Genomic DNA, 22,885 nt, shown 5'->3' with positions numbered 1-22,885 from the left:
CACACACACACACACACACACACACACACACACACACACACACACACACACTCTAAGAGATATGAGAGAGAGAGAAACCAGAATCTGAGTATCACGGGTCGACGTGCTTTATTCACCATGATTTCTCCATGTCAAGGTTATTAAAGGCTCATGGCCAAATATGCACAACCTTTTCAGGACCGTGATCCCACATCAATTAGATGCACCTTGACAATTGCAATATTCGTCACAGCGGCGTTGGAAGCACAAGTGGCGCACGCATCAGCGGCGCCACAATTAACTGTAAAGAGTTGCCTCCCTTGCAAACGCCAAACCCCTTGACCGTGGGTTCGAATCCCGGTTTTTCAGACCTTGAACCCCTGAATTAAATGTTACCTGTGACAACAAAACATTACCCCATCCTCTGTTAGCAAGTTCGGTTTGATTATTACTTCCTTTCTGCAAGCTAACATACTTAAGTTCAATGTTTCTATCAAGATGTTTCATTTCCTCAAATTCTTAGAAAATGTCTCACACCGATCAGTCCACTACTGATCAAACCTCCAAATATTTGACACAGTCTTCTAAAGTACCGGTTGCAGTTGCATCTTAAAAGACATCACATCACACATGTTGACGAACTTCAAGTTAAAAAAAGGCCAACAGAGGCAAAGCTTCGTTTGGCCTTCAGCAATATTTCAGCAATACCCGGGTTACAACAGGTCTTCAGCAACCTAGGATAGGAGGCGACTACCTGGATCGGGTGGTTAGGCTCCATGACGTGGTTGATGCATATCATTATCCACATTTCGTAGAGTGCGGAAGGTCACGGGTTCGATCCCCGACCACGTCATACCAAAAGACGTTAAAATATGGTACTTGTTGGTTCCTGTCTTGCGCTCGGCATTAATGGGTACAACAAGGGCTGGTCGGCTCGGAGTCGGTATAACGTGTTTGAGTTGGGTATCCATGCTTCACTGCGGCATGGTATCTCAGTGGGCTAGTACTATAAAACCAGCTTCAGTCTGGGCAAGTACAAGCAGCCGCACATACACATACACACGCATGCACGTCGTCGAAATATTCTCAAGCACAACGTTAAACCCAGTTCCACCACCACCATATTTCGTAGATCGATGCTCATGATGTCACCCACTAGATTGTACGGTACATGCCTGGTTAGTTATCGATCACCGTAATGCAGCTGGAATATGTTGCAATAAAACAGCAGAAAACCTGCAGGTTACACAAAGAGTTTACTGCACTGATCACTCCCCAACGTAGTACAAACCAAAGAAATTCGATGGCGGATACCGGTAGACATGTGACATGTTGCTGGCAGTTACAGACACGTGGTCATCCTGCCTCAGTCGGACTGTAGCGGACAGATAACTCGTGACGAACCTCTCGCTGACTTCCGGTAATGTCTTCTTGGCCATGAGCAGGAGAGGGCTCACATTCGGCAGATGGGCGTTGACTCTTCTCATGGTGTGTAAGAAGTTTTCGGGACGTCGACGTAGTTGGTGCGTTTTTAACGTTAAGAAAGAGTATATGTGATAAAGGCCAGGTTTAGTTACGCTAAGACTTTGGCCATCTGTACTGATGTCGATGCTTTTGTAGGCCGAGCCATAACCGTACTCCTGAGTCCATTGCAAGGAAGGCGCTGAAAAATAGAGGGAAGGAATTTTAGTATGAAATGTTGGTTGGTTGGTTTGTTGTTTAAAGCCACACTCAGGTGGCCGTCTCATCTAGAAATAAAAAAAATTCCATGTTCTATCCAATGGGCTATATTTTAAAACTCGGGTTTTAATCTCTAAGAGACATAGTCAGGGTTAAATCCTAAGCATTCATTTCTTCGTAACTAACGTCGCACTCAGATAAATGGTGACGGTCTGTATATAATCGAGGCTGGACCAGACGATCCAGTGGTCAACAGCATGAGTATCGACTGCGCAGCTGGGATGTGATGACTTGTGTCAACCATGTCAGCCAGTCTGAGCACCGGATCCCGTTACTCGCATCTTACGACAAGCGTGAGTTTCCTGAACACCAGTTCCAACCCGGAAGTATAAAATGTATTGCTATTTTAATTGTTTTGAACATGAACACTACACTCACATAGCATTACAGGACACATGTAATAGAATTAGGAAGATTCTTGTTCTGGGAATATTTACTTCTTCACATTAAGATTTATGTTTCTGGAAGTTAGGCATGGACAACATTTTGCAGCCTTGGTGGAATCAAAGTCAACTTTTGACATGACATTTAAGAATCCAGTAATCGGATTGGTCGGATTGGTAACTGAAGCTAGCGGTTCCGAATCTAAATAGGATTTCCACTCTCTGTCCCCAAAGGAAATGATTTACTTGACAATATTATCTCGCACATTCTATAAATGGGCCGTTTGTAATTCTGATCTGATTTGAATCAAATTTAATGGCAATGAGTGCATGTACGAAATATCAAGCTGACCACACGGTAGATATGATGCAAGCTATACGTACTTCCAGATTTCAGTGCCTCGCTGTCGACGTATAGGTGAGCTCCAGTGCTTTGGGTAGTCTTTGATGCTTCACTTGGGACTGTGCCTGTTTGAGTGTGTTTGTAGAACCTGTTCGTGAACTTGAAACAGATAAGGATTCTTAATAATTGTCCGGTCACTGTTTCTGCATGTTTTAACTATAGTCGGTCAATCTAACTTTTGCAACATGTTGGGTTTTTTGCAAGTTACCATCGGAATCTGAATCTGAATATTGATATGTTCTCTCAACATGGTAAGTCTTCACTTTCTCACCTTGTAATCTTATGATGTTTTATAATCATATGAAATGCGTGCCTTTACTTTTCAATACAAATGAATAAGGAAAGACATATGTCTAAAATGAAATTAATTTGGTGATACGGTCCCTTCTCAACATGACCTTACACAATCCTGCACGTGCTACACACATTGCGATATTGTTGCCAGCTATTCCAGTACTGGGGCTGGTCACGCCGAAGACTCACGTTCAATTTCCCACAAGGGTACAATGTGTGAAGCCCATTTCTGGTGTTCCCCGCCTCGAAATTGCTGGAATATTGCTAAAAGCGGCGTAAAACTAAACTCACTCACTCACTATTCCCTTGTGAAAATGTTGCTGTTGTCAGGAAGTTTATAAAGTAAAGTAAAATATTTAATAGTTAAATGCAACACCAAATTAGGTCGTCAGATACCATTATTAATTGCGCCAATTAAAGTTGGATACCTTCTTTTGTTTAAACGTAACTTGCAAAAAAAAAAAAACGGTGATCCAAAAGTTAGGTCGACGGACTATAGTTCAAGAACACGATATATTGATTTTAAAATTTATCTGATGCGCGAGTTGACATTGCTTCTACACACTTTTGAAAAGGTATATTCACTTTGATAAAAACGACCGCTATTAACAAAGAGAGAAAAAAACGGAACATTTTCTTTCTTGCAATATATCAACTGAAAATATTCCAAATATTTCGTAGGGTGTTTTAGAGTGTTAAATTGATCACTCACCATCGACGCGATTCTCCATAATCCTTCAGCATTTCGTAGACAACACAAAGCAGATAGTCCTGTCACGTGACGTAGGTAAAACCCGTGCAAATCGGACTTGTAAGTTTCAGGATTAACGCCCAGGGACCTGCAGTCCGTGCAGACCGTGCCCTCGTCGCTCAACACCGACGCGAGAGCCTCAGCGCTGGGGCCGACCTCCGTGTCGCGGTGAACAGTTCGCCATGCATACAATGCAGCTAGTATAATATTGATTGCTAGCGACACAACGAGGACGCCTTTCAACAGTTTTGCCTTGCGAGTGTGTCCAGCCCCCCTCTGCTGTGGGAGGTGTTCCACTTCACAGACTTTTGTGTTCGAGCTCAGAAACACGCCAGATGCACCATCAGACATCTTTTCTTTGCAGGACACCTTGTTCGCAGTGAGGACCGTCATTCTGATACTGCGATTTAATCTTCTTCCTGGTAAAGCGTTTCGTGGAAATATAGGTGAAGGTCAGGTTGACCTAAATGTTTTGCGCTTTTTAGGCGTCAGGTTTATCAGGCAACATAGGAGTTCACTTGTGTGTCTGGACCTCGGCAAGTCACTCAGGCTTTGCAATGCAGTGTCGGGGCGAATCGTTTGTAAACAAAGATGAGGCGATGGATCTATTTATAGAACTGGCCTTTCCAGTCAGAGATTATTCCTCGAGAATTCAGCATTACTGGGAACCGCGTGGTTCTCGGAATTGATTAAGCTGATTTCACTTTAGCGGAGGAGGTCACATTGATATTGTCGTACTGTTCAGCATTGACAATTACAGAGAATGCATGGGAATCGTTTCTTTTACAGGTAGTTTTATCAATACATTTTGTGGCCGGAAAACGATACTACCAAATTCATACATGTTTTGTTATCAGTAATATACTATGTGCGCATACATGTTGAGCACATATAGGTGCGTGATCCACATGCTGAAAATGTCACTATAATTAGTTATATGAATATCATTGGAATATGAAATATGATCAGGGGACGTGCACAGCCGGTATTCATTCCACTTGAGACATGTGTGCAATGATACAAAACAAACAACGTGATAATTATGTGTATGCAGACAGACACACACACACACACACACACACACACACACACACACACACAAAAAAAACAACAACACACACAAACACAAACACACACAAAAACACACACACAAACATATATTTCCTCTGTCAGGAAAGACGTATTCGCTAGTATGGACCGCCCTGTGAGTGAGTGTTAGATTACGCCGCTATGACCGGTGTTTCAGACGGAGACAAGCCACAAGTACCCCGACTTTTGAGGATTGTATGGGGCCATAATGTACGACCTCTTTGTGGCCATTCGCTTACGTCCCGTCTTTTCATCCATTGACTGGCCCATATTCCATTCTCCTCTGGTATAGGGGGCGGTGGGGTAGCCCTGTGATTATAACGTTCGCTCGTCACGTCGAGGACCCGGGTTCGATTCCCCACATGGGTACAATGTGTGAAGCCCATTTCTAGTATAGCCCGTAATAATATTGCTGGAATATTGCTAAAGCGGCGTAAAAAAACCTCACTCACTTATCTGGTATACTTATATTGTGCATATTTTCAATCACAAGGGATAAATATTTCAGTGTATGAAAAGGTAAGGGCTATTATTTACCATGGCGATGTTTTAAAATTTTTGAGTCAAATGTTTGGTAGATAGATATCTTTGGCTAGATTTGTTTACATTTGCTAACATCTAACAGGATGGTTGAAATCCAGCTGCATCCATGCAGGAAGCAAATGTATTGTAAGTCCCCATGGTCCCTAATATGGTGATCTACCTTCAGTTGTTGGCGGTGTATAGCCTATTGTTATAGTCTTCAATATTAAAAGTTGTAGATTTACATACTTGTTTTACATCTATATCAGTGACATTCTAGTGTTTTTTAATGTCCTGTTTTGGCATGGTTTTTTTATAATTTAACTCAATGTATTATGAATGTATTATTTGTTTTAGTCACAGCATTGCTGAAATAAGTCCTGTGTAAGTCATTCACTGTATTTTAGTTCTACCACGTCCAAAGGAAAATTACCCCGGCTTTTCCTGGGGAATCATGACTCAGTGTATCGTGTACATATTTATAGCTTCTCCTAATCGAAGTACACCATTTCCTCGGGAATCAACAGTTCATGAACTATAAAGAGTTTTTTTTACTAGATCCCTCGTGTTATTGAATCTAATATTTAAAATAATCAAATGAGGCTGATGATTTCCTGTGTTCATTCCATCTGTGAGATTAAAAAGCAGTCTTCGGCTGCTCATCTTCAGCCAAAATATGTGACTTGTTTACGCAATATAGATGACCCTGGTGTGGATATATATTGGACTGGTTGGTTAGGTTGGTGCTTAACGCAGCACTTGGCAATATTCCAGCTACTTATATGGCGGCGGTCTGTAAATAATCGAGACAATCCAATGATGACAGCATGAGCATGAAGATACGATGACATGTGTCAACCAGCGAGCCTCATCCCCCGATCCCGTCAGTTGCCTCTTACGACAAGCATGGGTTGCTGATGACCAATTCTAACCTGGATCTTCATTGGTCTGATGTTTAGTAGAACCTATCAAATAAAAGTATTCACATACACATAAAGGAAAATTGTTTTATTTCCACAATATAAACCAATACATTCAGTATGATAAGTGCATATAATTAACCTTGCATGTTGCTTAAAATCATAGTTGCTATGATATTGGTAATCCTTTATAAGGTAAATGCGCTAGCATTTCTTGTCAGATGCTATTTACTAAAACCATAACTACTCATGGAAATATATCATTACATATGTATTATTATATAATTATATAATCAATACAGCATTGACGTAGGCATATACATGCGTAGTTACGTATACATGCAGTTGTCCAAATACAAGATGTTACGTCACAATATAAAAGCATTGTTCACTGTGTACATGTTGTGTGTGTTGTTTAAAGCAAAACTCAGCAATTTTCAATATGGCGACGCTCTGTAAATAATGGGGTCTGGACCAGATAGTCCAATAATTGACATTAGGACCATCCACTCGGATACGATGGCATGCTCCAACCAAGTCAGCGAGTCTGACAATGAGTCACCTATTACGACAAGCATGCGTTGCTGTAGACCAATTTTAACCCTGACCTTGTAACTATGCACATGAGGTATACCTTCGACCACATGATATATGTCCTTGTGAATATGATTCTCTGTGTAAATGACGTATATATTCAAATACAAGTTAGGTTCACAACAGAACAAAATATCCGTATGTTCAAGGCCTTATAGGAATCCGATTAGACAGCGTTCATATCCCTGACACCCCATGCATGATCATTGGTCAGAACGCACATCAGCGATGCTCGTATATGCTGGGCTGCGGCGCTGGACCATGCTGACATGAACTGGGTGGTGGCCAAGTGGATAGAGCATTTGCTCGTCATGACAAAGGTGACGGTTCGAATATCTGCACAGGAATATTGTGTGAAGCCGATTTCGGATATATTTTACCATGATATATATTCATAGCTTAAGACCCCATTTATTTGTTCGGAAAGTGAGATTTCAGTCGCGCTTGTGCGCACAGATGTCTTTTGTGCCAGCCAATCTAATTTATGACAGATCAGGCAAAATAGACATATGGTAGAAGAGTTCACACTGATCAGCACAGAAAGGTTCAATATAACCTAGATATATAAACATTATACACTGAACAGCAAAAAACGCAAGTTACGAAAAAATGAAATCTCATAAAAGTAATCGTTAATTTTATGGGAAGTTCATGATAGGTGACGTAAGGAGCCCAAAAGAGATGATGTCATGCAATTTGACGTCCATACGAAACATTCGCACAAACACACCCACAGAGCAGCAAAACCATAATTTTAGCACGTGCATCGACGGTTCTGGGTTGGAGGCATGCATTTCACTCTGAGGTATCCTTTATAAAGGTATTGACGCTAGAAGGTGTGCACGCCACACAAGCAATGCCTAAAATAACGACTGAGCAGAGGGGATCCGAATGGCCATTGGAAAGTTGCACGGAGGTAGCTTTGCAACTGCTGTAGCTAGACAATTGGGCTGTCATCTTACCACCATTACACCACTTGCTCAACGCCATCAGCAAACCGGGGTTGCTGCTGATCGTTCCAGTACCGGACAGCCACGAGTGACAACTCATTGGACGGAGGATTGCTGCAGGCAAACAGCCACTCACACTTGCACAGTTGGAACAGAGATTGGTATTAGAGTGGAACCACTTGTCTCAGGCATTCTTTCAGGCTCTAGTGAACTCAATGAGGCGACGTTGCACGGCCTGTGCAAGCTCAAGGTGGCTATACGCGCCACTAAGGAGACTGTCACTTTACGCGTATCACCATTTGACAGACTGTAATCAGTTTCGACTTATTGCAATTCAATGTCAACAGCAACTTTCAGCTGTTAAATTGACAGTGTTTTCTGTAGAATAAATGATTAGACATAATTTTGGTTGTGTTCTATTTAAAAACGTGACAAAAAGACAGACTTGCGTTTCTGTTGCTGTTTAGTATATGTAAGGGAAAAAAAGAAAGACAGCGTTGACTATTATATTTTGTTAATCGTTCTTATTATGTAGTTATGATGGTTCCATACAGATAGATGAATACGTGTAACATCGTGCAACTATTTCTGTAGTGTCTCAGTCAACAGTGTGTGTTAGCTGTAGGTGTCTTTTCTCAGAGAGTGGAATACACACAGATAATAATTCATACTCATCACCCTATCGCCAGCTCTCACAATGTTAGACACAAATTTACATTTTAATCACACCGAAATAATTTGAAAGCGTCCTCATCTCAACCACATCATAAACGTTCTCTGACATGGTAACCCGGACGTGGTCTTCTCTGCGGAGTTTCACAATGGCGGACAGAAAAGATGTTTGCTGCGGAGCTGCTGTCCATGTGAGCGATGTTTTACTGAACAGCACGGGTTTCTGCCCCAGGCCTGGCAAGTTCCGGTTCCATCGTTGTATGACGTGCATGAAGGTGTCCTCAGAGGCTGGTGGTGTGTTGAACGTGATATGGGAGTACACCAGATAGGTACCAGCTGCTGGGACGACAATATTTCCATTATCACACACAACGTTTGCGCAAAACGATGTGTTGTAGATATCGCGTCTTGTCCATGATGGCGGTGAATCTGCATTTAGAGTGAATGAGTGAGTTTAGTTTTGCGCCGCACTTAGCAATATTCCAGCTATATGGCGGCGGTCTGTAAATAATCGAGTCTGGACCAGACAATCCAGTGATCAACAGCATGAGCGTCGATCTGCGCAATTGGGATACGATGGCATGCGTCAACCAAGCCAGCGAGCCTGACCACCCGATCCCGTAAGTCGCCTCTTATGACAATCATGGGGGGTTACTGAAGATTAATTCTAACCCGAACCTTCAGAAGTTACTCTAGGTATGAAACTATGAAACAAAGGAAAGTAAGTCCAGATACCAGTGAGAGTGAGTATGTTTTACACCGCTTTTAGCAATATTAAAGCAAGGACACCAGAAATGATCTTCACACATTGTGACCATGTTGGAAATCAAAACCAGGCCCTTTAACGTGACGAGCGAACGCTTTAAACACTAGGCCACATATAACATTTTACAACGATATCAATGAAGAATTTCAAGAATAAATTAATGATATCTTGTCAGCGTATCGTTTACAAAAGGCCATTATTTTAACTAACGCGTTCTTGTAGAACTGTAGATTTACAACCCTTGTAGAACGTTCCTTGAGAGAGACACCAGGAATGGGATTTCTAAACATTATACCCACGTATGGTTTGAACTCGGAACTGGGCGTAAAATATTTGGCTAATGCTTAGTCTTTCAATATACACAATGTTGGTGGAAACAATAATTTCGTTTAAATTAAAAAGAAGCCCCAGGGAGTTTGGACATCCCTAAACCTGAGGAAATCTAGCGTTGCTTCACTCAGGGTTAAGCATTTCTCGAAGGGCTGTGTAGAAGAAAAGTAATGTGGTTCGGGGACTGTGAAACGGACCAGTAAAATATGTACTTAATGAGCATCTGTTTTTACATACCTACGTTGGAATTCTTTGTGTACCTCTGACCCTGAAATATGCAGGACCACGTGCCACCACCACATACACATTATTAGTTAACCTGAAGTGGAATTTTTGTCGCCTTCAGTGGAAAAGGTAGTATCCGGAGCTACATTTCCGTCACACGTTACCTTCTTGAGGAACCATATAAAGGTGAGCCCCTGTTGATCCTCTGTTGATATCCAGCCCGTGTCCTCGCAGCCCCTATCTGATGGCTCCCGTCCTGAAATGTACTGTCAAGTGGTTTAACTGCATTGGAGATTATTTCAATTACTTATTTCAAATATTAGTCGTATATTAATTCGAAAGTCGAAATATTCCAACATTATCACGGCGGTGGACATCATAAATGGGGTCCCCATACTCTACCATTCAGGGAATCGAACCCGGGTCTTAGGTGTTACGAGCGAACGCTTTAACCACTTGCGTACTCAATGAGAATTGAGCATATGCTAACAAGGTGACGCTTACTGTCAGTCAATTTGAAGTTGTGCAATCCCTGTCCTTTACTATTTTGAGTGAATGAGAAGGTTTAGTTTAATTGTCTTGTAATATGGGAGTGGTGATGAGATTAAGGGCGGGGTGTCACGAAAGAATGGCACAGCGAAAGAGGGTGAGGCAAGAACATCTGTGAATTACCTTACCTGTAAGTCGCCTTAGATATTCGTCCGATACGATCTGGAAAAAAATGTTTAGAGTTCGTGGAACACAGCATCGAGTACATTGTGTTCATTTTGTCAGCTAAACAACATGATTTAGAGTCGAATGAGACTGGCTTAGTACGTACTGATGGTCGATATCGTGAACATTAATACGTATGATGACATTACACATTGAAAACAACAGATAATACATTAGAACCCAGACCAACATCCATCAGTGAGAAAATCCCAGCAATATTATGGCAGACCCAATCGAACCAAACCCAAACCTCCGTCGCGACCAGTGACTACTTTGACTACTTGGCTACTCTCCCAAATCTTTAACATTCTGGTGAGTGAGCTCCACATCGTATAAATTGCATGGAAAAGCTAATTCACGGGTTTTGTATGCATGTATGCATGTATGCATGTGTCTCACACCGCGTTAACTATACCACTTTGTTTGGAAACACGAACTTTGACCATGCAGTACAGTCGGTTAAACAACCTGACATGTCAAGGTAAAATATGTGTTTACATTACAACTAGGTCAGAACGCATATCGCCCCACTACCGATAGCACTATTCTTGTGACATAATGCATAACGTCAACAGCTGGTTACAAAAGAGCCTAATGTGTAACTGACAGTAAATTTGAAGCTGACAGAGGATCGTGTGTTGTAGCTGGCCTTGACACAGATAATGTAGAACGTAAACACGGGGTTGTATTGTTGGTTACATGAGTTGCTCTTTGGGAACTAAGTGTGCGTGTGTTTACAAACAAAGCCTCGTGGACAATAAAACTAGGTTACAGTTACGTTTAAAATAACTACACAACTGACTTTACTCAATGTATTGCACCCACTTCTACCACAAAAATCGTCTACTACTACTACTACTACTACTACTACTACTACTACTACTACTTCTACAACAATTTCTACTACTATTACTTCTGTTATAGACGGTACTGTTACTGCTGTTGCTATTGCTACTACTACTACTACTACTACTACTACTACTACTACTACTACTACTACTACTAAGAAGAAGTACGTATCAGAAACGCCATTCCAACAGCATATCATTCAGGAAATTGATGAAAACATTTTCCATAGTTCATATTATTGTGTTAAACGTCCTCTGTCAAACATGAATACAATGTATTGTTTTGTTTCACTGAAGAATAACTGGTTTTAACGATAGAAACTTTGTAATCACAGTGGATGCAATATTTTGAGCAATACTCCCACATGCATGTTAAAGCATACATACTTGGTCAAACTGTTAAAGTGAGTGAGTTTGGTTTTAAGCCGCTTTTAGCAATATTCCAGCAATATCACGGCGGGGGACACCAGAAATGGGCTTCACACATTGTACACGTGTGGGGAATCGAAACCGCGTCTTCGGCGTGACGCTTTACCACTAAGCTACCGCCCCTAAAACTGTTAAAACAAAAACTTACCAAACGTATTATGCATATTCCCTTTCTAGTAACAAATAATCACCTTTTTGAAAACCTTGGTGATGCCATTATTCTGTCTCTGACAACAAAACGTGTGTCCAGAAGAGAGTCGTATGACGCCATAGAGAGTGTCTTTGGATTCGATCAGCGGACCCAGTTGATCACAGGTGAAACAGACTTCGGCTGTGTCCACGTGGCTAAGCGAATGTGAGAATCCCCCTGCACTGTTCTTAAGAGAGTCACGAGACGTCCTTAGTGTTTGGGCGGTAACCACGACAACCAGTAGAATGTTTCCAGTGAGCGATACAGTGATGATGGCGTAAAACAAACCTCCTGGATGACGTCGCTGGCGTGACGGCGATGGACATGACGTTGTGTCCGCTGCAGATGACGTTGTGTCCGAGGGCAGCAACGCAGATTCAGGCTCGCACATTTTCTGGGAATATACGTGTCGATGATAAGCATAGGTCTAATCCACACGTGCAGTTAATCTAACATTGGTGATTACATTTGTGTTATATCCTCTCGTTAACCGCCATGTAAAATGTATGTTCACTACTACACAACAAAGACGGTGGTAGCGTAGCTTTGAGATATCACACAGACTGGCTCATTAATCATTGATCAAGAGACGAAAGCAGGTTTACATTACCCACACTGCAACACATAGTTCCCTGAAACCATTACTTCACTATTTCCATGAAGCAACGAAGACCTACTTTCTCTTTCCTTCTACCAGTGCAGAAAACGAAACGACAGGTGTATGTTCTGCTTCGTCTCTCCCATTGCAACCTTGACGATTCATGTTTCAATTCACTGCATCTGACTACAGTTTTCACCACTCATGCGTAATGTCGAACGTTTGCACATCATGACTGTGTCGCAATTTGCAAGTTCAGGTCCATTTCACAAATTTTTTTTGTCCAATGCAAGGACAGTTCAGGTGCATTTGATAAAATGTGTCTGACTTGAGTACAGTTCAGGTCCATTTGATAAAATGTGTCTGACTTGAGTACAGTTCAGGTCCTTTTTATATAAAGTGTCTGACTTGAGTACTGTTTGGGTCCATTTTATAAAATATATCTGACTTGAGTACAGTTCCGGTCCATTTTATAAATGTGTCTGACTTGAGTACAGTTCAGGTCCATTTTATAAAATGTGTCTGACTTGAGAACAGTGCAGGTCCATTTACAACCTGATATATGTCAGATAACTGATCTGTTCAGTGCCCTTTTATAAACCGTGAACATGTATGTCTTATTTAGTATGAGTTATGTGGACAACGTCGTCGCCGAACATTTGCACCTCGTGCGTCTGGTTTAGTCACTACAGGTCGATTTTACAACGTTACGACTAATGCTTTGACAGTTTAGGTCCATTTCACAACTTTATGTGTCTAATGCATTTGCAACATACGTTATATCTTTGATTACACTCTCTTAGTAAAGTACGGATTCTATTACTTTTGTTGGGTTGAGTCCAACATCTTTCACTTATCAGAGGGGTACACAAAGTCCTTGGTCTGACTAACAGTTGTCCGACCTCCATGTTGGTGGAAGTTGCGATGGCTGAGTGGGTTGGACTGCTGACCTTGTGTGATGGCGATTAGGTGCCTGACTCTGACGGTGTGGGTTGGAATCCCGGATATGATTCAACCCTACCCAAGTACTAGAATCTATACTTGACTAAAAAAGTGCAACCCCAAATATAACATATGTTACGTTTGACCATTTTTAAATGGTATTGTGTTATCATAATTCATTTGCAACATATAACACAAATTTTAAATCAGAACATGATGTACATCTTCATACAAAGTAACAACTGCGTGTTACACAGAAAAACAGAAGCATGGTGAAAACACATTGGTCTGAGATGTACTTGTGATGTTATCAAAATTTATCAGAAGAACACATGTATAAGCAATTGGTCAGACACAGTTTGGGTTTCCGAAATACTTAAAGGAATAAGGAACATATGGAGATTCATTGATACGTATCCTTATACAAATTTAAGTTACATTGGTATTAAAAGTTTTGAAACGTTTTGATTTTGTGATAAACTTGTGGATTGATTTTTTTTTAAATCATATTTTTAAGCGTAGTCAAATATGTTTCCATTTATAAGGGATTCAAGGTTATAGCCAATGGATTAGAAATACATGTTATCTGTGTATACTTTACACGCGTAAAGAGTGAGTTTTAGTTTTACGCCGCTTTTGGCAATATTCCAGCTGTATCACGGCGGGGGACACCACAAATGTGCTTCACATATTGTACCCATGTGGGGAATCGAACCCGGGTCTTTGGCGTGACGAACGAACGCTTTAACCACTACGCTACCCCATCGCCTCTACACGCGCACAGAAGTAGTGTTAAGTCTTTTCGGTGTAATACCGCAGGAACAGTCCGATATATGTCTATTATACAGGTCAGCGTTGAGGTCACTACAATCGAGCGTACGTTAGTCTGTGACACACTTGTGTCTATTGTTGTTAATGTGTTAGACCTGTTAGGGTACTCACCACAGCCTACTTTATATCTCGTGGCAGAAATGATGTCAGACAACAGACATATTCCATACACGTCTCTGGCACAATGTTTCCAGGAATTTGGTTTCCAGGTTATAACAGATGTATTCTATACACGTTTTTGGTACAGCGCTTCTGGGAATCTTGTTTCCTTTGCATTTCTTAGAATATCGAAAGTGAAAGTAGATAAAGATGATGCATTTGGTAACCATAGGCTTTGAACACACACATTGCGATCAATATCTGTGTTGCAACTCCATGTTGAACAATACACAATTTGCAAACATAGGGTATACAGATCATATTCAAAATAGAGAGTATTGCTTCGCCCTGGCACGAGCGGAAAAAATAATCATTCGTTACGTTATCTTTGAATTCGCCAGAACATAACAAAAATATAAAACGGATGGGGCCAAACAGATTTATTGCACCTGAACACAAACGTGGATAATTGAAACATTGTTTATTTCAGAATGTACTTTGTACATGTCACAGTCAAGAATACCAATGACCTGAATTACGAGGAAGCCATGCTTTTTAAGGAAGTTGGACAGTTTATAAATAGGTACATCCTGGTCGGACATGTGTATCAATTAGTAGTCATGGTGAGTCTTACAAATTTCCCCAAATTCACTCTGACAATAAAGTTTCCAGTTTTGATATGATATCTTTGCTCGTTATTATTATTTATCATTGGATTATGTTGGTAAATATTTATGAAACGGAACTGAGTAATAGCGTGTTGGTTATACCCAGTAATGAAATGGATGGTGTGTGTGTGTGTGTGTGCGTGCGTGCGCGTGCGTGCGTGTGTGTGTGTGTCTCCACTCACCATGAGTTCGAATCCCATGTTCATCCTGATCATTCTTGTATGAAACGACCTACAACCATTGCTGGTGTGTGTTATCAACGTATTGAATTACTTGCCCTACTTCGGGATTCTTCAATGAAGCTGACACGAAATTCAACAACTTGTAAATAATCGAGTCTAGACCAAACAATCCAGTGATCACGGAGCGGATATGACTCAAAAAAGAAAACCATTTATAAAGATTAAATTTTATTGGTTATATTATTTCAATGTTTAACTCGGAATTTTACATAAACGGCAATCATTATGTACGAAAATTACTCACATACGGCATCATGCACTATAATATAAGACTGACTGACTGAGTTTGGTTTTACGCCGCTTTTAGCAATATTCCAGCTACATCACGGCGGGGAACACCAGAAATGGGCTTCACACATTGTGCCCATGTGGGGATTCGAACCCGGGTCTTCGGGGTGACTAGCCAACGCTTTAACCAATGAGGCTACCCCACCGCCCCTGTAATGAGAGAGAGAGAGAGAGAGAGAGAGAGAGAGAGAGGGAGAGAGAGAGAGAGAGAGGAGAGAGAGAGAGAGAGAGAGAGAGAGAGAGGGGGAGGGTGGGAGAGAGAGAGAGAGACGCACTCTTACAGTGTAATCTTGAACGTGGCGTTAAACCACTTTTCACCCAACCTCAGAGTCTAAATAAACCCAGGTAGTTTGAAAACCTGCTCTTTTCGACTAGATCATAATACTCATCCAGTATATATACGCTGATGACATCGTGTTCTTTTAGTTTCAAAACGGCAGAGAGAAACGAGGTTCGCCGAGGGGAATCTGTCCCTGTGATTGAGACCTTGCTTATCAGCAACGGGACCGTGTTTTCCCCGTTCCGATGTATCCGGTGAGTGAAGATAGTGTCTCGGGTTACGTTAAGCGTTATGTGCGAGTATACGAGGTACCTCCCTGCGCCTGGAACTCTGATCGTTCCGTTATCACACACGACATTGGCACAATACGACATGCTGTAGTCATCGTAGATGGTCCATGCTGGTTTCGAGCCTGGAAAATACAAAGACGTTAGAACTATCTTTGGCCAGACGTTAGAACTATCTTTGGATAGTTTTGACATTGGTTGTGTATTTTTCACAGACGTTAAATAATGTTCATAGTAGAAGGATAAGTATGTTGGGTTTAAATTTGATCAGTACTACTATCTGCATTTTAGGAGTTGTGACCTGCAACAAAGGCAGGCAACTTTATAGGTAACAACTTGTATATTCTATTAGTGCGACTGTTTTGGAAACAAATTCTACATTCAATTATAATGCGACTTTATGGGTAAGAGCTTCCACTATAATGCGATTTTGAGTCTTGCAACTTCAACATTTTAATATAATGCGACTTTATGGGTAACAACATGATCTACATTCTACTATAATGCGACTTTATGAGTAACAACTTCTACATTCTACTAGAATGCGACTTGATGGGTAACAACATAATCTACATTCTACTATAGTGCGACTTTATGGATAACAACATAATCTATATTCTATTAGAATGCGACTTTATGGGTAACAACTTCTACATTCTACTATAATGCGACTTTATGGGTAAAAACATTATCTACATTCTACTAAAGTGCGACTTTATGGGTAACAACTTCTACATTCTACTATAATGCGACTTTATGGGTAACAATATAATCTACATTCTACTAGAATGCGACTTTATGGGTAACAACGTCTACATTCTACTATATTACGACTTTATGGGTAACAACCTCTACATTCTACTATAATGCAACTTTATGGGTAACAACATAATCTACATTCTACTATAATGCGGCTTTATGGGTAACAATTTTATAGTGCATTTATTTCTGACACAACAAGAACAAGAACAGTGTCAGTTACATATACGGATTTCCTTTGTTAAGAATAATTTGTGAAAAATATAAAAAAAATTCAAGAAATATGTGCACTACAATAACAGCATACAAAAGACGTTGTCGTCCATGTCATCTGACCATACTGATGCAAATCCGACAAACTAACGACACATACACGTATATACCGCAGGTCCTCGTGTCTTTGCGAGGATTAAATATGTTAAAAAAATATAAACAATTGAGATGACCCCTGACTCGAAATGCTTCACAGTACAATACATTATGACAAGGCCGAGCACTTCGGTGTACCCTACCCTTTTGCTTTGCCGATCACTATGCTACCATCGAAAGCAATCGATCTAAACTTAATTTAACATAATAGTATGGATAACTGGCCTATAGATCACCACTAATAACACCCACCAATTCTTTATTGTTATTTTTGCAAGTCGATTGAAACCCGATTTTGACTCTCAACTAAACGATCTTGACACAAATGGATGACGATATATCCGCACAAAATGGGGGTGTGGTCGAAGCAAGCCCTCTGGTTAGTGTTGAATAGACATTTACATCTGATGCTTTCTTTTGAGAAGCCATTGCTCGAAAATTATTCTTACATTAAGCAGCCGATGAAAGAAAAAAATCCCGTGAATTTATGTGTTGACCAATCAGCAGGCTTGCTTCAACCACACCCCCATTTGTGCGGATATATCGTCATCCATTTGTGTGCATTTCGAGTCGGGGGTATTCTCAAAAACATTTTTTTAATCTTGAATCTTCGCAAAGACACGAGGGCCTGTGGTATACAGTTGCATTTATAATTAAAGGAGGAATGCCTAGTGGTTAGAGCGTTCGCTTGTCACGTCGAAAATCGGGCTTCGATTCTTTACATGAGTAGAAGGTATGAAGCCCATTTCTGGTGTCCCCCGCAGTGATAGTGCCGGATTTTTGCTTAAAACGGCGTAAAACCTCACCCACTCATACTTGAATGCATGGACTCAAATTTATGCTTCGAAATTAAGGTCTGAGAGATTTATCGAGTGTCAATACTTCTTGGCCCGCGGCGTGGCTGTACCTTTGATTGGAACCATGTCGAGGTGGGCGCCAGTGGATCCAATGTTAATGGTTTCATAGAAGACATTCAGCATAGCAGGGGAATTCAACTGGTCCGACCCTGAAAATAGAATTGCACATTACACAACAATCTGCAGTTGATGACTCCAGGCATTTGTTTCATTTAAAGATGATATATTAATCAAACACAGTTAAACACCAAAATTTGCAAGGTTCAGTGCAGCAATACTCCGACCGATTGCAGGCGTATGAAAAAGTGTGCGGTGTTGTGTTTTTCGAGTATATACAATCTCGGTAGCAGCAATAGCATGACGTCACGATGACCAGTGCCTCAATCAAGGCGCATATATGTGCATATGATACTTTTAATAGGTTCTGCCTGAATCAATCGAATTATAATCGATGCAAATGAAACAATCTAACCACGATACATCGATGAAATTTTGTTAACCTATTTGTGGTTCATGCTTCAATGATTTCATCTAATCATGGCACATTGAATTAAATGTTTCAGTCTATTAATGACTGATCCATGTAAATAATTCAATCTTTTCATGAAACATCAAGCTAAATGTTTCAGATCATGACATATAACATGTGACGAGGGTTAGGTATTCCTCTATCAACAAAATATGTTAACATATATTTAATTTATTAATGTATTGAACTCAAGACGGTGTTAACTGTTTGAGGAATACATGTTATACTTGGACACATGTCACAACAGCTTCATGTAACTACGGTGAACTGTGTTGATGTAATAGCTTAACAAACCTGCAATTCGTCTGTTGAGTTCGTCAATGATCATCTGAAATATATAGCACAGCCATTCAATAACAGAATATGCATACAAACACACGCACAAACACACACACATACATGCACATCCACACGCATGTACATCCAGGCATTATCGTGCGTACATACATACGTACGTACAGACAGACAGACAGATATATGCATGTGCGCATGCAAGCACACTCACACATACATACATATGCACGTGTGTGCACTCACGCACACTCACACATTTATACATTCATACATACACACATACATGTACACACACAAGCATGTGCATCCAGTCATGATCGTGCGCACAGACAGACAAACATATGCACGTGCGCACGCACGCACACTCACACATACAGACATACATATATATGCACGTGCGAACGCATGCACACTCACACATACATACATTCATACATACTCACATACATGCACACACACACACGCATGTGCATGCAGTCATGATCGTGCGCACATACATAGATATGTACGTACGTACGTACGTACACACGCACACACACACATACAGACATACATACATACATACATATGCAGGTTCGCACACTCTCTCTGAAACAAGCCTGAACATTCGTGTTTCGATACAACTGCCTACCTTCTTGAATGCTTCCCTGACCTCAGTATTACTTCTTTGACAGCATAGCTGATGCGAGGAGGTCCGAATGATGTTAGTGTCCAGTGATTCGACCATCGGACCAAACTGATCACAAGTAAAACACATATCATGACCCCCATGATCAAGCTGACCAGAAGATACGTCCGACTTCTTCTGGTGGAATGACCCTGGGTTTTGCATGTGTACGCTGAAAAGCACAGCTAAAGCCACATTGACAGACACGGAGAAGGCGAAGACGACGTAGAACAAACATCTGGGACTACGTCGTCGTGAAGGTGGAGTCTCCAACGGTGTCGTGTGGTTGGGGATGAAAGTAGATTCAGACCCTGACATTCTTCGATATTTACGTTAATAAGCTTACAGTCAACAGTACAGCTTATTTTATCTGGACAGTTTTTCAGTTATAAATGACAACAGAAATCGTCTTCTAACTAATGCCACAACAAATCACCTGTCTCTGCCTTGTCTCGGTCACAGTGAAACTAAATTGAGACTTTTACATTTGCTGTTTATTGATTTTGGGAATCTCCAGGATGATCTCACATCCATGTTTATCTTCACTGCTCTGCCCTGGTGGAATTCCCTGGAGTTATTTTCTCTTCCTTTTCAGAGACTCATACAGACCCAGTGATGACTCAGTATTCTCCAACTTCCTCCTATGTCGCTGTCTTTCCCTGATCTTCCTGGTGGGTATTCCGTTTTTTAATATATCTCCAGCAATATATGTAATTGGTAGTAGTAACCGACAGCAAAGATCTGGCTATCAGGCTTGGTGACTTTTGTTCACATGCTTATCATTTAAATCTATGGGTGGTTAATTGGTCTTAATATCCATGGATTGTCTGGTACAGGTAAATAACAGACCGCCGTCTTGCACCTGGAATATTGCAAAGTGCGGTGTAAAACATAAACAATATTCTCATATAGTAGGTGTCCCTCTGACAAGGAGGTGGTGCAGCATGGCGGTTAAAGCCTTCGAGTCCCCACATGGGTACAATGTGCGAGGCCATTTCTTGTGTTCCCAGCCCTGATATTGCTGGAATATTGCTAAAAGCTGAATGAAACCCAACTCACTCACTCACTCACTGTTTTGTAACACCTACTCGAATCAATATACGGTAGGCCAAGTTCAATAAACAGTATTTCACCCACCGCCTTGAATGTTGTAGGGACCACGCCCTGGCGAGTCAAAACAATCCCAAAGTGACCTTGTCAAGGTGCCAGTCCACAAGCCAGAGATCCTAACAAATGTCATGTTTTGCCTTTTGATGAATGCAGTGAGTACTGAGATAATGTCGAGTGTCAGACAGGGAAACAACAAGTACCATAAATTAAGGCATTTTGGTATCATGCGGCCAGGGATCGAACCTCTGACCATTCTCTTTTCAGGTTCGCTGATTTGGTTGACATATGTCATAGTATCCCAATTACGAATATCAATGCTCAATCTGGTCCAGACTCGATTATTTACAGACCCTGCCCTATAGCTGGAATATTGCTGAGTGCTGCGTTAAACATCAACCAACCAATGAACCAACCGATCTCTTTTTAACAGGGGAGTAGAGATTAGCTAAGTATGGGTCGTCAGTGCCAGTAGGCAGCAGGCAGGACTCTCCCACGCTTTTGCAAAGTTTCATGGTTTATTCTACTCATATTAAGAAAACTTCAATGACCCAAATCTTGCTTGTGATGCATGGAGCATTTCGATATGCAATGATCATGGAAATATCAACAGTGGTGAACTTTGTGACAGTTTTAGTCCATGTGTATATTTTACTATTCACAAAAGGACCTACCAGTGAGATCACCCAAGCTGACTATATCCACCCAGTGAACTCCATTGATATCATGGCTACCAAACAGAGGATGACATGCAAAAGGGACAAGCTGCTGTGATTGAGGCCCGACAGCCCAGTAGGCTTACATCACAACACCTTATGTAACACCCTACAGACACCCCCAGTCTGGCTACAGCACAGTCAGACAGCTGGGCTTACATCACAACACCTTATGTAACACCCTACAGACCCCCAGTCTGGCTACAGCACAGTCAGACAGCTGGGCTTACATCACAACACACCTTATGTAACACCCTACAGACCCCCAGTCTGGCTACAGCACAGTCAGACAGCTGGGCTTACATCACAACACACCTTATGTAACACCCTACAGACCCCCCAGTCTGGCTACAGCACAGTCAGACAGCAGGGCTTACATCACAACACACCTTATGTAACACCCTACAGACTCCCTCAGTCTGTCTACAGCACAGTCAGACAGCAGGGCTTACATCACAACACACCTTATGTAACACCCTACATACCGCCCAGTCTGGCTACAGCACAGTCAGACAGCTGGGCTTACATCACAACACACCTGATGTAACACCCTACAGACCCCCCGGTCTGGCTACAGCACAGTCAGACAGCTGGGCTTACATCACAACACACCTTATGTAACACCCTACAGACCGCCCAGTCTGGCTACAGCACAGTCAGACAGCTGGGCTTACATCACAACACCTTATGTAACACCTACAGACCCCCCAGTCTGGCTAGCACAGTCAGACAGCTGGGCTACTACAACACACTTATGTAACACCCTACAGACTCCCCAGTCTGGCTACAGCACAGTCAGACAGCTGGGCTTACATCACAACACACACCTTACAGACACCCCCAGTCTGGCTACAGCACAGTCAGACTCCCAACAGTCTGTAACACCCTACAGCACAGTCGGACAGCTGGGCTTACATCAAAACACACCTTATGTAACACCCTACAGACCCCCCAGTCTGTCGACAGCACAGTCAGACAGCTGGGCTTACATCACAACACCCCTTATGTAACACCCTACAGACTCCCCCAGTCTGTCTACAGCACAGTCAGACAGCTGGGCTTACATCACAACACACCTGATGTAACACCCTACAGACACACACACACACAAACACTCACACACACACCCAGTCTGTCTACAGCACAGTCAGACAGCTGGGCTTGTGCGTTAAGAAGAAGGCAAAGAGGGGCTGTAGAGGTGGACGCAACAAAGTACGAAAGATAAGTGTTTTTCAGTCATCAACTACCCCCTCAAGTGTCAAAGGGGTGTCAACAAATCGAATCTGATCACTGTTCATCCAATGCCCGCTCGTAAACACATTGGTGTTGCCCTACTGAACTCACAATCAGCGAGAAACAAAACTAATGACATTGCTGACTTAATCTTGGATGAAATCCTGGATATACTGTTTCTGACTGAAACGTGGTTATATGATACTGGTGATGAGGGGCTTGTCTCTGATATGACACCAGATGGTTATTCATTTAAACATGTAGCCCGGACAGGAAGGGGTGGTGGTGTCGCTATGATCCACAGAAACAGTTTATGTATG

General features: G+C 41.6%; 3 protein-coding genes across 3 annotated transcripts; all 3 read right to left on the bottom strand.

Moving 5' to 3' along the window:
• Positions 1-1,218: 1,218 nt before the first annotated feature.
• LOC124268957 lies at positions 1,219-4,115 on the bottom strand. The gene is made up of 3 exons (XM_046703982.1): positions 3,512-4,115; positions 2,487-2,604; positions 1,219-1,642 (listed from the first exon to the last, which is right to left on the bottom strand). The coding sequence occupies exons 1-3, from the start codon at positions 3,941-3,943 to the stop codon at positions 1,248-1,250; spliced, it is 945 nt and encodes a 314-aa protein (XP_046559938.1). The 5' UTR covers positions 3,944-4,115; the 3' UTR covers positions 1,219-1,247.
• A 4,007-nt stretch (positions 4,116-8,122) lies between these two features.
• On the bottom strand, positions 8,123-12,594 carry LOC124268958. Its single transcript, XM_046703983.1, has 5 exons — positions 12,477-12,594; positions 11,801-12,193; positions 10,296-10,329; positions 9,783-9,874; positions 8,123-8,726 (listed from the first exon to the last, which is right to left on the bottom strand). The coding sequence occupies exons 2-5, from the start codon at positions 12,188-12,190 to the stop codon at positions 8,442-8,444; spliced, it is 801 nt and encodes a 266-aa protein (XP_046559939.1). The 5' UTR covers positions 12,191-12,193; positions 12,477-12,594; the 3' UTR covers positions 8,123-8,441.
• A 3,085-nt stretch (positions 12,595-15,679) lies between these two features.
• LOC124268964 lies at positions 15,680-19,959 on the bottom strand. Its single transcript, XM_046703989.1, has 4 exons — positions 19,474-19,959; positions 18,843-18,876; positions 18,070-18,168; positions 15,680-16,159 (listed from the first exon to the last, which is right to left on the bottom strand). Exons 1-4 carry the CDS (start codon positions 19,825-19,827, stop codon positions 15,792-15,794), a joined length of 855 nt encoding a protein of 284 aa, XP_046559945.1. The 5' UTR covers positions 19,828-19,959; the 3' UTR covers positions 15,680-15,791.
• Between the last annotated feature and the right edge of the window lie 2,926 nt (positions 19,960-22,885).

The sequence above is a fragment of the Haliotis rubra genome, unplaced genomic scaffold, assembly GCF_003918875.1.
Source record: "Haliotis rubra isolate DU_JTF1 unplaced genomic scaffold, ASM391887v1 Scf1408, whole genome shotgun sequence".
NCBI classification, from domain to species: Eukaryota; Metazoa; Mollusca; class Gastropoda; order Lepetellida; family Haliotidae; genus Haliotis; species Haliotis rubra.
The sequence above is the reverse complement of the archived record's forward strand: the minus strand, read 5'-3'. Positions and strand labels throughout refer to the sequence as shown.

Bases quoted from the DNA above. Each gene is read 5' to 3' on its own strand.
- LOC124268957 (XM_046703982.1), bottom strand. From the start codon at position 3,943: ATGACGGTCCTCACTGCGAACAAGGTGTCCTGCAAAGAAAAGATGTCT. The intron at 2,605-3,511 runs GTGAGTGATCAA...ATCTGTTTCAAG, and splicing joins TATGGAGAATCGCGTCGATG to TTCACGAACAGGTTCTACAA. The intron at 1,643-2,486 runs GTACGTATAGCT...TCTATTTTTCAG, and splicing joins CGAGGCACTGAAATCTGGAA to CGCCTTCCTTGCAATGGACT.
- LOC124268958 (XM_046703983.1), bottom strand. From the start codon at position 12,190: ATGTGCGAGCCTGAATCTGCGTTGCTGCCCTCGGACACAACGTCATCT. The intron at 9,875-10,295 runs GTAAGGTAATTC...AGTACATTTCAG, and splicing joins ATATCTAAGGCGACTTACAG to GACGGGAGCCATCAGATAGG. The intron at 8,727-9,782 runs GTAACGTGTGAC...CTCTAAATGCAG, and splicing joins TTATATGGTTCCTCAAGAAG to ATTCACCGCCATCATGGACA.
- LOC124268964 (XM_046703989.1), bottom strand. From the start codon at position 19,827: ATGTCAGGGTCTGAATCTACTTTCATCCCCAACCACACGACACCGTTG. The intron at 18,877-19,473 runs GTAGGCAGTTGT...TATATATTTCAG, and splicing joins TCAGGGAAGCATTCAAGAAG to ATGATCATTGACGAACTCAA. The intron at 16,160-18,069 runs GTACAGCCACGC...TGTATTTTCCAG, and splicing joins CGACATGGTTCCAATCAAAG to GCTCGAAACCAGCATGGACC.